The sequence below is a fragment of the Dendrobates tinctorius genome, unplaced genomic scaffold, assembly GCF_039654945.1.
Source record: "Dendrobates tinctorius isolate UK_male_01 unplaced genomic scaffold, ASM3965494v1 ptg000019l, whole genome shotgun sequence".
In the NCBI taxonomy this organism is placed as follows: domain Eukaryota; kingdom Metazoa; phylum Chordata; class Amphibia; order Anura; family Dendrobatidae; genus Dendrobates; species Dendrobates tinctorius.
Genome location: NW_027361687.1, coordinates 23,333,498 through 23,350,656, shown reverse-complemented (window position 1 = coordinate 23,350,656; position 17,159 = coordinate 23,333,498). Strand labels below are relative to the sequence as shown.

General features: G+C 40.5%; 3 protein-coding genes across 4 annotated transcripts in view; 2 read left to right on the top strand and 1 right to left on the bottom strand.

Annotated features, from left to right (window-relative positions):
• Positions 1 to 6,102, top strand: part of ZFYVE19 (zinc finger FYVE-type containing 19) — a 29,254-nt gene extending 23,152 nt beyond the window's left edge. For both annotated transcript variants that reach the window (XM_073566692.1, XM_073566691.1), the window contains 4 exons: positions 155 to 231; positions 632 to 751; positions 4,022 to 4,179; positions 5,368 to 6,102. In XM_073566692.1, coding sequence (XP_073422793.1) covers positions 155 to 231; positions 632 to 751; positions 4,022 to 4,179; positions 5,368 to 5,446 — 434 coding nt within the window. In that variant the 3' untranslated portion in view covers positions 5,447 to 6,102. The remainder of the gene's footprint in view (positions 1 to 154; positions 232 to 631; positions 752 to 4,021; positions 4,180 to 5,367) is intronic.
• Positions 6,103 to 7,048: 946 nt separating this feature from the next.
• Positions 7,049 to 14,701, top strand: LOC141082771 (uncharacterized). Its single transcript, XM_073566689.1, has 2 exons — positions 7,049 to 12,115; positions 12,322 to 14,701. Exon 2 carries the CDS (start codon positions 12,976 to 12,978, stop codon positions 13,915 to 13,917), a length of 942 nt encoding a protein of 313 aa, XP_073422790.1. The 5' UTR covers positions 7,049 to 12,115; positions 12,322 to 12,975; the 3' UTR covers positions 13,918 to 14,701.
• A 764-nt stretch (positions 14,702 to 15,465) lies between these two features.
• PPP1R14D (protein phosphatase 1 regulatory inhibitor subunit 14D) overlaps positions 15,466 to 17,159 on the bottom strand; it is a 56,266-nt gene continuing 54,572 nt past the window's right edge. The window contains exon 4 of the mRNA XM_073566690.1: positions 15,466 to 16,400. Coding sequence (XP_073422791.1) covers positions 16,332 to 16,400 — 69 coding nt within the window. The 3' untranslated portion in view covers positions 15,466 to 16,331. The remainder of the gene's footprint in view (positions 16,401 to 17,159) is intronic.

The following is a 17,159-nucleotide window of genomic DNA, read 5'->3' as shown; positions in this document are numbered from 1 at the left end:
CGCAGTACGAGACATTGGCTGCTGTACATGCATGGAAACACCACTCCTCATATCCATGATTCGGAATAGCAATGTATCTGACAACAATAATGTCCTAGTGAAGGAACATTACTTTCATTAACTGTATAAAAGTTAAATTTTTCACCATTTTCAGTTACCTTGGACAACATCAAACTACCAGACAGTGACGAAGAAACGGAAGAGGAGGCTGTACATAAAATCCTAAATCAGGTCAGGTTTTACATTGCTGCTGCATTGCAGCATTATTTAAGTGAAGGGGGGTCAACAAAAAAGTCATAAGAAAATTCAATTTTTTTGCAACCGCAGTTGCAATCTGACACCATTTACCTGCTAAGATGTAGTAGCGGCATAGAACAATATATTTCTACACCACCTGTGTTGTGCGGCCCACCCACATTTGCTGTTTTGGATGTTTTCTTACGAGGGGCGTTTACAAATCCACTTTTCTAATACTTTAGGTTGTGCTAGACATCGATTAAATGACACATAATTGTAAAATATTTCTATTTTATGTAACATTTGTTATTTTAGCTTTAGATTTATGTTTATAAATTTGATAGATTTTCTGATTTCCATATACCGTAATATGACTTTATGTTGCTCCTTGCAGCTCTCGGAAGAGGTTTTTCTGGATGAAGCAAGTGGCTATAATGACCTCTCTAATCAACATAGATCTGTCAGTGACCGCAAAGAAGTAAAACTAGGAAATAAACTGCCTTCAACCCATACTGTAAGTTCAAGATCTATTTTATCAGATATTGTAAAAAAAAAAAAAAAAAAAAGTCCACAGATTAGATTTCCCTTGTTTAGGCCACGTTCAGACAGGATTAGGATACAGATAGCATAGAATCCATTTGAGCCAAGGGAAAATCCAGTTCTGTAAGATTCCAGGGATAGACAGGTCCAAATTCCCTTGTTTGCCCATTTGTGCCCCATATTTTTGCTCCTGCCTTAAAAAAGACAGTGCCAATGTTGGCTCTAATAGTAACCCCAGAAAAAAATCCCTCCCAACGAGTTACTTTCTCAATAGTGAGAGGTCATCAGGGGATCATTACTTGTATACGGCAAAAAAGAGGCATGTGTTTCTTCAAAATAAGTGTCCTCCATCCCAAGAGAGTGCTAAGTGACACAAAAATATGTTGTAATTGTCAGCAGTGCCCCACAGTGGTAGGGCTCAAAGTGCTCTCCTGAGTGAAGTCCAGAATGCCACACATTTACTTGTAGAAAAAATAGAGAGAGATCTATGATGCCACCACACTGACTTTCTGCTCTGTAGCCATTGGCTGAAGATCCACCACACTGACTTTCTGCTCTGTAGCCATTGGCTGAAGATCCACCACACTGACTTCCTGTTCTTTAGCCATTGGCTGAAGATCCACCACACTGACTTCCTGCTCTGTAGCCATTGGCTGAAGACCCACCACACTGACTTCCTGCTCTGAAGCCATTGGCTGAAGACCCACCACACTGACTTCCTGATCTGTAGCCATTGGCTGAAGATCCACCACACTGACTTCCTGCTCTGTAGCCATTGGCTGAAGATCCAACACACTGACTTCCTGCTCTGTAGCCATTGGCTGATGATCCACCACACTGACTTCCTGCTCTGTAGCCATTGGCTGATGATCCACCACACTGACTTAGTGCTCTGCAGCCATTGGCTGATGATCCACCACACTGACTTCCTGCTCTGTAGCCATTGGCTGATGATCCACCACACTGACTTAGTGCTCTGCAGCCATTGGCTGAAGATCCAACACACTGACTTCCTGCTCTATTGATTAACCGGTCTGGTGTGATGTCATCAATATGACGTCTGTCCATTCCAGCTAATCAAAAGTAGAGCTGGGGATGCAGGTAGGAAGTGGGCAACAGTGCTCCAGTCCAGCAGCCATGGACTGCTGACCTGGGCAATGGACCAGGGTCTTGCAAATTTCTTCTCTACTAGTAACTAAATCTATATAAACTGATGAAATAAAGTGTACTGAATCCTTCTTTCCTTTACCTGCAGTAGACAACCCTTGTCATAGCTACTGGCCTAGGTATAGAGTGATCAATAGCTTTCTAGACTGACCTTTGATATATGTGCACAAAGTAATTAAGTTGCTATTAAAGCCGACTTTTCTCCAAGATAACGGACATGTCTTAATGTCTCTGGGTATGGCATTCCACCAACCTTTTTTAAAGGAAACCTCTCGCCTCCAGAAAAAATGGTATTTATCTGTTTATATAGGGTTAATCTGCTGGTAAATGGCGTGTAAATCATGTTATGTTGGTGACATGGAGGTTATCATCTTCCAGTCATCGGGGTGGATGCTGAGAGCATTGTTCACCTGCATATTGATTGGCAGACACATGCCAAAATGCTCAGTGTATGGACCCAGAACAGTGCACCTCTGCTCACTGGGTAGTGGCTGTTTTCATGATTGTCTCCCATTGAAGTGAATGGGATCGGAGCTGCAGTAACCAGAGAACGGCTACTACAGTGAACTGGGAACTTTGGTGGCTGAAGATTTGGCAGGCATTGTGTTGAATGCCTGCCAATCTGATATTGATAACTTATCCTGTGGCAAAGTCCTCAGTATTGGTCCCTGGACACCCCCTTAATATTAGTAGTCCTTTTTGTGCCAGGGGATTTTGATCTTTGCCCCTAGTATCTCCTGTTGGATTGCTGAATCTCTATAAAACAAAACATGCATTTATAATACTTTAAGTGATTGGTTATTACAAGGTTTGCACTACCCTGCTCCATTGTTCAAATTCCGGACCCCATACCTGCCAGACCAGAGCAGTGCGAACTCCCTTGGCCAGCTCCCGACTATCGGCATCCTGAGCGCCTCTTGCAGTCACTAAGCCGCTGTGACAGTCGCATGCATCGTACCCAGGACTGTATGTAGAGTTTGTGCTTTCTTATGCTACACACACCATACCCATGTCCTCCCATAATGGGCCAACGCAGACCCAAATTGTTTGCAGTGCACTGTGACCCAATGGCTCCCATCACATTACCTCTGTATCCTCGCACTCATGCCAAGACTCGGTGGATGCCGGACCACTGTAGCGCCAATCTGACTGTTATATCAATATACATTGTACAGATGATCATATTTTATTTTTTTTTTTTTTTTCCCATCTTGAGAAGTGGGCATTGTTGGATAGAGCTTGTAAAAACAAGCACTTTTGCAATTTACTGTTTATTACAATTTGCAGCCGCTCTTGAGATATCAACACTTTTCTTTTAACAACTCGTTGCCTAAAAGACCGACCACTGCTGCTGTCTAGCTTGGGCTGAAGTTCTCTGGGGTTAGGAGAGAACAGAGGGCTCCTGTGATCCTGGCCATCTTCAAAACAGTGTTTACAAGATCAATAGAAAGTGCTTGTAAGCACTGTACACATTCTGTCCAGCAGCGGTGGTCGGTCTCCAAGGCAACAAGCTGTAAACAAAAGAAAAGTGTTAATATCTCTAAAATGGCTGAAAATTTTAACAAGCCGTAAATTGGAAAATTGCTTGTACTTACACACCCTCTCGTAATACCCATATATAATGATGGGGAATAACCCAGTTAAGTGGTTTGTCCACTTCAATCCTTAAAGGAGGTTTCCTGCAATTTACTTGAAAAACCTTTCCACGGTCAAGCGCTGATTCTGTCATTGCTTTGACAGTGCTGCAGCCAATCGGTGTGCTCTGCCAGAGTGGACAACATGAGTCACTGACTGCAGACAATGACAGAGACCAGGAGCAGCGGTGGAGACTCTGCACTGGACCTGGGGAGGTTGAGTAAAGCAAGGTTTAAACAGCAGCTAGGCGAGAGGGATTTTACCAAAACTTAGAAACCCCTTTAAATTGGACTCTGAGTATCGATGTCAATGTACCCTCCACCTCTTCTTTACTGGTATCTGTTCTAGAAATATACAGGAGCTTTTCCGTGAGCTTGAGCCTTTTTCATCTGTCATTTGGTGTGAAGTCTAAAATGAATAATTCCTAATATTCATATATTAGTTGTCATCAGAGATCCAGCCCGCTAGAATCACAGCTGTAAAAGTAAAGGACCTTGACTCCGATGAGGACGAGCTGCCCTGGTGCTGTATCTGCAATGAGGATGCGGCTATAAGATGCCATGATTGTGAAGGTGACCTCTACTGTCAGCGGTGCTTCAGGTATGATCGGCTCCGAGGGGGTCTTCTCCATCATACATGTGACGGACTGGTCTAAGTCCGAGCCTGGCTCATGCCGAAGATGGGACTCCCTAAATTGCTGACTGCTTGGATTCCTCTCCATTAAAATCCTGCTGGTAACCATCCAAGAAGCCTAAAGGGACTAATTTGATGGTAATTAACTCCCATCATAAAAAAAGGGATGCAAAGACCTCACATTGTGATACGATTAATTAAAGGGGTTGGCTCGTTCAAAAATTGCAAAGTACTTGTTAGAGCAAAGTCTGTAGTTTTCACCATTACAAAATGGCAGGTCGGTCGGCCAACGCCGCTCTACTCATTCTATATGGGCTAACGGGGGAAAAAAACGAGTGCAGCTCTCGTCAGCTTCATAGAGAATGAATGAGGAGGTGGTTGACTGTATGCTGCTTCTCTATTCTAGCGGGGATAACTGTGTCCCGTTCTGGTGATCGCTGCGAGTCCTGGAGGTCAGACCTCTACCGATCAATTTGATAACTTGTTTTCCTTGCACAACCCCTCTAATTCTCATAGAGGTGAATGGAGAGAGCCAAGAGGTAGTTTGTCAAGCCCAAACCAAAAAGTCAAACTAGGCACAGTCATATAGAGTAGAGACCCCCATAAAAAGCACATGTCTAGTGTAGCAATCATTGCCTTTACTGTCCAGAAAAATGGAGACGCTATGGGTATCGGAAAATGGCGCAATATTTTTAATTTTTTTTTTAGCAAACTTTGGAATTTTTTTTTCACCACTTAGATAAAAAAGAACCTAGACATGTTTGGTGTCTATGAACTCGTAATGACCTGGAGAATCATAATGGCAGGTCAGTTTTAGTATTTAGTGAACCTAGTAAAAAAAGCCAAACAAAAAACAAGTGTAAGATTGCACTTTTATTGTAATTTCACCGCACTTGGAATTATTTTCCCGTTTTCGACTACACGACATTGAAAAACGAATGGTGTCGTTCAAAAGTACAACTCGTCCCGCAAAAAATAAGCCCTCACACGGCCATATTGACGGAAAAATAAAGTTATGGCTCTGGGAAGGAGGGGAGTGAAAAACAAAAGCGCAAAACCGAAAAAAGCTCCAGTCCTATGGGGTTATTGATCACTTTTACTTTTTTTTTTTTTGCCTGCAGCTAGATAATAGATTTCTCTTTCTTTTCATTGCAGGGAAGGACATGATGAATTTGACCGGAAGGAGCACCAGACCTCTGTGTATCGCCCTCCACGAAAAAAGAAAGGGAGATAAAGGAGATAGATTAGGGCGTATTGTTCTTAATCCATACCTGTTTACTTAAAAACGTATTCCCATCTCCAAGATCCTACCCCAACATGTAGTAGGTATAATAAAAATATTAGCAAATACCTCCAACTAGAAATGTAGTATAGTTCTCCTGAATCGCCATGTCTCTTTCCTCATGTGCAGGCATTGCAGGACCTGTATTTATACAGATAAAAAAAAATACAAACTCTCCCAGAACGAGCTCACTGACGTATTCAGTTAACTCCTTAACCAGCTAGCAATAAGCAGTACCACACAAAAGATATAGAAGGCAAACAATGCAAAATTTTTATTGAAACCCAATTGCAAAAAACGTTTTTTTTTAACCCAAAATGTATAAATTTAAGAGTTGCAGTACCACATACAACCTGCTGACAGGTCTGGCGCTGTCTTTGAAAACAGCGGTCATGGTTTTTTACCTGTTAATATATAATTTATTAGACATAAAATCACTGAAGTCTTAAACCTGTTGTCTTGTGGCTTACTATCCACCAAGGTGCCTAATGTCAGGGCATGCTGGGAGTTGTAGTATGCTTACGGCTGGAGAGTTACAGGTTGTGATTTGTGAAGTATTTTACACTCTGGTGTTGGGAACTCTTTAATAAAAGGTTAAGATTTTTTGAGCTACGTTTTAATTACTGGTTTCTAATTATGATGATCACACATGAGAATTTACATCAAAGGGCGCCTCCTGTCTCCACCCTGTTTTACCAGCTGTGACGCTAAATGCTGTGAGTGAGGAGTAGAATTTAGATGCTTGGTCAGTACAAAGAACTGGCTGCCTGATTTATTAATTCTCCATGAAATCTACAAAGGACCACAGGACATTCATTAAGTTCAGAAAAAAGATCTTTCAGACATCGATTTAGGAAAGGGTTCTTTACAGTTAGAGCAGTCCGACTATGGCATGCCTTCCTTACTAGTAATGGCAGATGCTGAACCAATGGTATTGAGACTTGGTGGTCGAGGACTTATTTTTTTCTGTATGGTTAAATTGACCACATTGGACATTTCCGTTTTTGGACACACGTCCTCGCTTGTCCCGAAAGAAAACCATTTTGGTTTGAGTAATGATTTTCTGACGTTCGTAACTTTATTTTTCCAATGATGGAAGTGTTTAAGGGCTTGTTTTTTGCACGTCGAGATGACTTTTTTAATTTTTACTATTTTGGGGTACATATCACATTTTTGATTTGCTTTTTTATCATGTTTTTGGTTACTATACGTCTCCCAAAAAATGCAAGTTTTATTTTATATTTTTTTTTTAAGCATTGGGATAAATGTTTTTTCACTTTGGGAAATTGTGCGTGTATATGTACCAAATGTCGTTTTTTTTATTTATTTTTTTTTTTCCATTTTACTTTTTCGGAATTTCTTTTTTTTTTGTTATATAATGTTTGCCATTTGCATTTGGGGAAGAAAAAAATAATAAAAGTATGTATGTATATGTGTGTGTGTGTGTGTGTGTGTGTGTATATATGTGTGTAATATATATATATATATATATATATATATATATATATATATATATATATATATATATATATATCTATATCTATATATATATATATATATATCTATCTCTTTTTTGCACTTTCTCCCCCTTTAGGAGACTTACACCTGTGATTGCTAGGTTGTCTATACAATACACTGCACTACAGTAGTATTGGTGTGTATTGGAAAATGACTAGTCTTTGATGAAGCCCAGCCATGACAACCAGAGTTCTGCAGAAGGTCTTTGTGTCTACAGTGGTAGGCTCGGCTTTTTAGGCATAATACCACGGCAGACAAAGAGGCCTTCATAGTGCCCCTGGCTGTCATGGCACCCCATCGTCACCCAGCGACCGCATTGTGTAGGATGCTGATGCGCTTCAAGCGGACGGCAGCTATCTTGGATACCTCTTTAAATGCAGCGGTCATGCTTGACGGCACCATTTAATGGGTTAAACTGATGTGATCAAAGATACTCTTGGGTGCCGGTCGTGTAATACACGATAACTGAGGAAATAGGCTTGTTGCCTACATAGGGCCTTGATATAAGATGGGCCAAGAAAAATAGAATTCTTGAGCAGATCATAAGGAGTTTGTTTGCGATTAAAAAATGACTAAAGGTAGGCAATATGGGATCTTACAATAATTTACACTTGCCTACAAAATCCCCTGCCTGCCAATGTCACTGCTTTGTTGATCCGTTGGTGATGACGTGCCTGCCAATCACTTGCCTTTTGTTCAGGCACTAGATCGCTACCTCACTAAGGTCAACTACTCCATATCAAGATGATGACAGATGGGCCCTATAATGTAAAAAAAAAAATGACTAAAGGCAGGCAATGCAAGGTAATTAAATAATCATTTACACTCACCTGGTAACTCCCATGCTCCATAGTGCTACCGCTAGATCACTACCTCACTAAGGTCACCTGCTCCTGATCTGGGGGGGATGAGAGATGGAGCCATATAATTTAAAAATGACTATTTAAAGCAATGTGGGAAAATAAAATAATAATATAATAATTTAGACTCATTTGGTAAAAACCCTGCTGCTATATTGCTACCTCACTAGGGTTAAGCTCCTCTTTACCTAGGGGATGAGAGGTGAGGCCTAATGAGTGTAGTCAGGCAATGTGGAATTATAATTTGCACTCAGTAATCCCCTTCCTTCTAGTGCTGCCACTAGATCACTACCTGACTAGGGTAACTTGCTCCTGACCTAGGGGATGAGAGGTGGGCCCCTTGATTAAAAAAAAATGAGTATAGTCAGGCAATGTGAAATTATAATTTGCACTCAATAGATCCCTTATCCTCTAGTGCTGCCAAAAGATCATTACCTCACTAAGGTCACCTGCTCCTGACCATTGGTGACCTATGGGATGACTGATGGGCCCTATACCAGGAAATTGCTTGGGTCTCTGGTGTCATAGCAGTAAGGAGATTGTATTCAGTTACTTGTAGAGACATGTCAGCTGCGCAGATACAGTGTTCGCATGGACTTGTTTGGCAGGCCGGAGAGCTTAGTTAGTCCCAAGGCTATTATTCTGTACACATTAGTCATTAGTACAGGTCACAGAGATAAAACATTCATTATTTATTACTGTGACTTGTATAGTCCGCTATGAATATTCTCCGCTGAGACAAAGCAATTGTTGATTGTGCCTGCTTTGACCGGATATAAACCGTGACATGATTCACTGCCCCGTGCCTGTGACGATCTTGTGAGAGGCAGTCAAGAATTGGGTTACAGTCTGCCTTCTTAAAAAATGGCTTCAGGATTTCAATGATGTGTCGGTCCTGTTGTATTTTAGCTCAAAACTTCCACACCCCTGTGCCCCCATACACTTCAACGCAAGTCACATGCAGCTGTCTGGCTGCTTTTTACAGCTAGGTCACATCTATAAATTAATAGCACAATAATTTGTGGTTGTGTTGCTTGTCCGATAATTGCTGTCGCATGCTTGTTGCTACGTAACACCAGAGCATCAGAAAGTGGCAAACTAAAAATGAAATGTGCTCAATGTACAGCGCTCCAATCTGAAGACTTGCAAGATAGCAAGTAGAACAGCGAGAATCAGGATCGCGGGGTAAGCGAGTCGGCAGGCAGGACAACACCAAAAAAGATAGTCAGGGGTGTAGACAAACAGAAGAACTGAAAAAGTAAAGCCAGGTGAGGAACTGCTGCAGCGTAGTGTGAACAAGTCCAGAGGGGTGAAGGGTTAATCAGAAAATGATAGATAGCTGTTGGTTTATTGAGAAGATATACTAATACAAAAACATTAGCAGTGTAAGCAAGTCCAACAACAGATGAAGGGTTAATCAGCAGGCCTGAGTAGTAGGAACTACAGCAGGTGCTGCGTTGACTGCTGGTAAAAGAACTGGTGGCATGCTACAAAGCAAATGGTAACTAAACACAAAGCTTGGTCAATACTCAGACAGATGTGTCTAGCTGGATCTTAAAAAGCTTTGGCTGATGTGACTGAAGTTCGCCGGGCAAGTTGTCAAATCTGCAAATCTGGGGATGCAGTCTACTGATTGGATAATAGGGCAAAGGCCTTTTCTTCATCTTCTGATATTGTTATGCATGCATTTGAATACATTGTAATTATATGGAGCTGATGTATTTCTATTGAGGATGATGTATACACTCATTTATGTATATACACGAGTATGTTTTGTTTTTTAATTTAGTTCGCTTACATCGTTGTGATGTGGAGGGGACACTCTCTGATTGCTTCCTCTGTAATTATGTTCGCTCTTTAAACCTGGTTTTTACACCATTTTATATGCTTGAAAAACGCCTATGGCGGGTGGAAATGGCACATTTATTGCAGAAAAAAAATGAAACCTTTGACCTTTTTTTCACCTAAATTGGCCCTTTTTTTTTTTTTTTTTTTTTTTTTTTTTTTTAGCATTTAATTTTTTCCAAGTGAACGGATAGGCACAAAAGGACCCACCGTCAAAGAAGTTCCAATGTGCCCTTTGTCATTGTCCAATATTGGAGCGCTGCCAGCCAAACCAAATCTCAATCCCACCAATTTGTCAATAACTCCTTTTGAAGTAAGGCTAGTTTCACATTAGCGTTTTTTAGCGCAGCGCTTCGTTCGCAATAGAAACGCATGCAACGCATCATGCGTTTGCTTTTTTTTTAGGCGCATGCGTTTTAACCAGTTTCAAGCCATGTTAACTGTTAAAATGCATGCGATTTGAAACTCAGGCGCATGTCCATGCGCATGCCTGCGTTCCCATAGACTGTAATGTGATTTTTCTGGCGCATTCTGTGAGCATGCGTTTTTTTGACAGGTTGGACGGACCAAAAATGCAACAGGTTGCGTCCGGCTCGCTTAGGCGCACACTGAAAAAAAAGCATGCACACGAAAACGCATGCAAACGCTAGACCATGTGCCCCCATGTTAAACATAGGGGAGCATGGCGCATGTGCATGGATGCGCTGCGCTAAAAAACGCTAGTGTGAAACCAGCCTAACTCAAGAAACTTGACTCAGATGGAACAATTCGGTCATCTCTATTACATTTACAAATCACAATGAAGTTACAGCAATATAGTGAACCACAGTATCCACCGAGCTCGGGATGGCCTAAAACGCAAATTGGCAAGAATAGAGTAACACAACCAACTTACCTCTAGTGATCTATATAGTGATCAGTGAATGTGCTCAGATAACGTGTTATCCGAGCATCTGGGCATGCTCATATATTATGTTTTAGTCCCTGCAGCTGCATGATTTGTGGCTGTTAGACAGCTGCAGCACATGCAGAGATTGCCTGTTTGTTACGCAATCCCCACATGTGTTCAGGCTGTCTAAGGGTATGTGCACACACTGCGGATTCATCTGTGCGGATTTTGCAAAATCCGCAGATAAATCCGCAGGTCAAAAGACCTGCGGATTATCCTGCGTTTTGGCTCTGTGGTTTCACCATCTCCACAATGGTGGAGATAGGAATCCACAGAAAGAATTGACAATTCCGCAGCGTCTGCACAGCGGTTTCCATTTCCCATAGGGAATAATGGTACTGTATCAGCCAAATCCGCTTCGGATCGCAGAAGACTCCGCAGCATGTGCACACACCCTAACAGCTGTGAATCATGCAGCCGCAGGGACTGGAACATAATATACGAGCATAGCCAGTTCAGAGGACACCTGAGTGTTCTCTGATAAGATGTTAACCGAGCACGTTCGCTCATCTCTAGTCAACAGAGATTTTGGTACAGTCTAACTTTTGCTTGATTTAGGAAACAACACCTGTACGTAGCCCAAGACACCAGGGTGGATAAAAATCAATGTTTTTTTTTAAAAAAATCAAAAAAATTGGGTTTTTTTTTATTTAAATCGGATTTTTTTTATTTAAATCAGATTTTTTTCAATAAACTGCTTTTTGAGGAAAATATTTTACCATCCAAAGGTTCTTCCATCATGAGATAAAGCTGAGTTGTTTAACTCAGTAGAATAAAGGCTGTATATGTGTAACATTCACAATGCCATGCTCTTCCAGAGGTTTCTGTAGGATTAGTGGGCAGTTTCTCTCCTATATTATCACAGACGCTCGCTTTACTTACGCAGTTCTCAAAACTGAATTTGACTCCGCAGAGGTCCCAGCCTCTTCTTCAAGGCAAAAATGTTACAACATGAACATTGTTGAGAAAAAGACCTTAATCCTATTGTTCTACAAACCTATGAATACAGAATCAACCCCTTCAGTGCCTAGTCCAAGAAGTTAGACAATATGTTTCTGATTGTTTGGAGTGGAATAGATCTGCACAACACAAGAAGAATGTGAATCTAAGTGTGAGGAGGAGGAATGGCAAGCAGACAAGAAAATGAAAGTGAAACTTTGAGCACAATACTGCAGCATAGCCACAGACAGACAAGTCTGGATCTGTTTGTGTGTACGATCTGAGGTTTATTACATTCTTTCCTTATAATGGCAGCAGGCCGTAAAAGAGACCCAGTTTGGGAATATTTTAATGAAGCTCCTTCGCCTATCGGTAAGGCAGGCATGCGTGCAAAATGCAAACGATGCAACAAAGAGATGCAAGGCCTGGTGGCGCAAATGAGGCAACATCATGAGAAGTGCGGTGATGAAGATGACCAAAGAAACACTTCTGAACAGGCAGGATCTTCAGGTTGGTAAACATTTTTATTGAATCCTATTTCTAAAGACTGAACTGTCATGTGTGAGAAAAATTATATTTCTTATTACTGCATGTTACTGTCATTTGGTACAGTTATTAAGAAAAACAAATATTCCTTTTGGGGCAGTGATGTGTTGTGTACAATAAGCAGAAATTGTATAAACAATAAAATAACAGCATTGACTTTTTTTGTTTAGGGGAATTCATGGATTCTGGAAACTATCCACCTCCAAGATCACCATCATCCTGTTCTACAGTTTCAGAGTTATCCATCCAGGATAGTGCTTCATTAGCAGCAGCATCATCAGACACCCACAGCCACATATCACCATCACCCAAAAGGAAGAAAAAACCTTTACCTCCTGGAACCACCATAGATAGGTTTGTGATAAGAACTAGCAGATTAGAAAGAGTTGATTGATGAAAAAATTGCCCAGTTTATTTATGCAACGAACTCTTCTTTCCATCTGACTGAGAACCCACATTTCATTAATATAGTTCAGTCACTGAGACCAGGATACAGTCCACCCAGCAGAGCTGATGTTGCAGGGAAACTGCTGGATCAAGTGTATGACAGAAATGGAGCAATGTGCAACAGCTCTGGAGGGTAAAATTGTTAACCTAAGTATTGATGGGTGGAGTATTGTCCACAATGATCCTATTGTATGTGCTTGTATAACAACAGAAGAAGGTAAAGTCTTCCTTGCACAAACAACTGATAGGTCAGGAAATGCGCACACACAGCAGAATACTTACAAGAAGTGGCAGTAAAAGCTATAACGACATGTGAACAAAAATTCAAATGTCTAGTACGCAGTTTGGTCACTGACAATGCTGCAAACGTATCCAAGATGAGAAGAGATTTAGAAGAGCAGGGAGGGAATACAAAGCTGCTAATAACATATGGTTGCAGTGCTCATTTGCTGCACCTCTTAGCCAAAGACTTAAGTGTTCCAGAAATAAAGGCTAATGTTGAAATTGCTAAATACTTCCGTAATAATCATTTTGCTGCAGCAGCTCTGAAAAGGATGGGTGGAACCAAGCTAACGCTCCCACAAGATGTTAGATGGAACTCTGTGGTGGACTGTTTTGAGCAGTATATCAAAAACTGGCCTATTCTGATGACACTTTGTGAAGAAAATCGAGATAAAATAGATGGCACTGTCACGGCCAAAATCCTCAACATTGGGCTTAAGAGAAATGTTGAACATATGCTGAGCTTCCTGAAACCCATCTCTCAAGCTTTAAACAAAATACAGAAAAATAGCTGTTTTATTGTGGATGCTGTTGAAATTTGGAAGGAACTGAGTGAACACTTAAAAACAGAACTACACATGGACAGAATTAAATTACAAGCAGTAAACAAACGAATGGGACAAGCACTGACTCCAGCTCATTTTTTGGCAAATATTGCCACTATCAGGGTCAAAAACCTAAGTGCTGAGGAAGAGGAGTTAGCTATGACATGGGTATCCAGCAATCATCCATCTTTAATGCCAACTATAATAAACTTCAGAGCTAAGGGGGAACCATTCAAGAAATATATGTTTGCTGAAGATATTTTAAGGAAGGTCACACCAGTAAACTGGTGGAAGTCACTTAAGCGCTTGGATTTAGAGACTGTTCAAGTAATGATTTCACTTTTAACAGCAGTAGCTTCTTCTGCAGGCGTTGAAAGAATATTCTCTTCCTTTGGACTCATTCATTCTAAATTGAGAAATCGGTTGGGACCCAATAAAGCAGGAAAGCTTGTTTTTCTTTTCCAGATTATGAATAGGAACAAAAGAAGATGATGATGAAGATGACGACAAGTGAGCTACAGAGGACAGCAGGGACAGTAGTATTTAAGTTTTTCATGTGTCGGCTGGGCTGACAGTCTAAGTTTCTTAAAATATATATATATTTTGTTTAGCCAAATTAGTTAACAAACATGGATGTTTGTTTAAGCAAATAACTTATGCTGTAATGTTGTTATTGTTTCAGTTGAATAAATCTATTTAAATTGTTATTAAGGTCAGGATTATTTTTCTCCTTCCTAAGTACAACAGAACAGTGGTGTCCAAATATGAATGATTAACCCATTAAACTGGGGAGAAAAAAGTAATATAAAAAGTGATTCTAAAAATCTTCATCTAATTGCATGTTAAAGTAGCAAGAACTAGTTTAGGTAGAAACTTTGATTTAAATCACTGATTTAAATCAAGCCTTACTGACTAGTGATTTAAATCGTGATTTAAATCAGTTAGATTTAAATCAAATCCACCCTGCAAGACACTATCTTTTGTATTGAAGAATCTAAGGAGCAATCATCATTGTGAAGGGAGCAGGGTCAGCTGTGAAATTGCCTGTTGTGATTCAACATCATAAGCTTTATGTAGATGTGTTTCCTCTCATTGGAATTCTTCCTTTGTTGAAAAAAAATATAGAAATCTTGCAATTTTCAAACTGGCTACTAGGGCTCTTTTATTTTTTAACTTCCTGTTTCAGGAAACAACACATGAACATAGTCACAAATCTTTTGTACTGAAGTATCTAATGAGCGTGTGCAAACGTAATTGTGAAAATAGGGGAAGCAAAGTCGGCTGCGATATCACCTGTGTTGGTCTATGTTCATATATCCAGTAACCACCGTTTAAAATGGATCCAGTAGCAATCCATCAACAAAAAAGTTTTCCATAGGCATCAGTTTTTCCTTCACTTGAAAAGGATCTGGTTTTTTTTTTTTTTTTTTTTTTTCTTTACTGGATTAGTTTCCAATGTCACAAAACTGACTGGCTATTTAACAGATCAGGTTTGCATAGACTTCAATGTTAAAAATACGGATCAAGCTGAATTTTTTTTTTTTTTTTTGTTGCTGGGCAAAAAGGTTGTCTGCACTATTTATTTGTTAATAGATTGCTTCTGGATCTGTTCTAACTGATGACTACCTGACAAGGCTATGTACACATACCTCTCATTGAAATCACACCTCTGCTGATAAGGAGACTGATGAAAATCCTTCCTGATAGGACAGCCTAAACTGCCAGTGTGAAAATTGCAAAATTACAATTTTTTTTAAATAAATATTTTGAAATGTATACCTGCAACACACAAAAAAAATTGATAGAATGAGTCTTTTTCTGACAATAGCTTCCCTTTAAATGTATGCAGTAATAAGCTCCTAGACCACCATGTAGTTTAGCTTTTGACAATTCCTCCCTGGCATTGACCTATCTAACATTCTGACCTGATCATGGGCATGGAGAATGGAATCTGTTAGTAATGGCTCCCTTTCTCCAGTAATTCCAGTTACTAATTCTCCTATTACTGCCGAGTGCACTGTCAGTGACTGACACAGTGAGTAATGCTTTAAGAAATTTTAATACATTAATTGCTTTCAACAAATTTCTGTTTTTACTAGCACAAGTTGGAACGTCTGTGAAATCCTACCTGCCCATCTACTTTCCAGGGAGCGATGCTACTGTTCATATTAAAAAAAATTGGATACTTTTTCCCAAAAATTGCACTATCTTTGCCCTTAACCAGGACTGAAAAACCAAACCAGATCCTTCATTATGGTTCTAACCCGCAGGGGCAGAAAGTCCTGATGATTGTCCCCCTACTCAATGCGCTTTAGCGTTTCAATGTAGTTCCTATGAAGAAGGATTTCGGCACAGGTCCTCATCGCCCTAAGGCAAAAGGGATGGGCGGGGGGGCGGGGGGGAATGAGACCTTCTTTTCTGGTGGATCCATAGCAGTCACAGGGTGGCTCGTTGGTAAGCTTATATTTGGCTCTGCGCCATTCTACTCCGGATACAAAGTTCTGGTTTCTAATCTAAAATTAATTTGGGGGTTTATTTAGACAATGCAGTCCTCAAAATCAATGCAAGACAGTGCGACATGTCAGCAGAGTGTGAACAAACCCTCGAGCTTTTTAGTATCGTGTTACCGTAGCCCCTTAAATAAACTTTAAGATGAAACATATCATTATGCAGTCGACAAACGATGCTTAAACCAGGGTGGTTCGGCCTGACTGGCTTCAGATCAGTAGTATTGATATACAGTAGTATAGGATAGTGACATCGGAAATACTGATGGGAACCTCACGGTATTGGCCATACACAGATTCCTGTCCTTCTTTGTAACATCTTGTGGTTTATCAATAGGACGGCACCATAAAATAATGCACTGCTGATCCCCCTGTCTATAATTTGACCCTAATCTTCAGTCATTTGTGCTGTAAGTCTGATATTTTCCGCAATCCTTTTAGACGTTCCAGCAGCTCCAGGATAAATTCCTAGAATAGAGAATCTGATTTAGCATCCTTATCGCAAATTCATCTACAGAGTTAGATTTGTAAAGCAAAAATGAAGAGGTCCATTATGATAAAATCACATTTTTATAAATTCTAATATCTAACTGTGAGGAAGGAGTACAGACATGGCTATAAGTGTCATAGTAAAAAATACCTGTAAGGTGAAAAGAGGTAACGACCAAGAGTGGCATCTCCACACCTCGATGCGCGTTTCACCACAGGTTTCTTCTACAGTTTATTTATTTTACTCATTTATATAGCGCCATTAATTCCACAGCGCTTTACAGACATAATTGGCACTGTCCCCGATGGAGCTCACAATCTAAATTCCCTATCAGTATGTCTTTGGAATGTAGAAGGAACTTGGAGTACCCGGAGAAAACCCACGCAAACACGGGGAGAACATACAAACTCCCTGCAGATATTGTCCTTGGTGGGATTTGAACCCAGGGCCCCAGCGCTGCTAGGCTGCAGTGCTAAAAACTGAGGCACCGTGCCTCCCTACAGTTAGATTTGTTCAACTCTATGTGACAAATGATCAATTCAGAGGGTCTGATTTTGGGCTGTTCACAAGCGCCAATTGTCTATTAACAGGTTGATTGGTGATCATTTACTGGCAGTTGACATATTACTGATGGGAGCAGAATAGAGTTGGTGGGAAATGAGCCTAAAGAATCTGTTTCATCAGCCACATCACTAATCTATGGCCGCCGGACGGGAGCCATGAGAACAGCCTCTTAC

Coding starts and splice junctions, on each gene's coding strand:
- LOC141082771 (XM_073566689.1), top strand. CDS start 12,976: ATGAGAAGAGATTTAGAAGAGCAGGGAGGGAATACAAAGCTGCTAATA.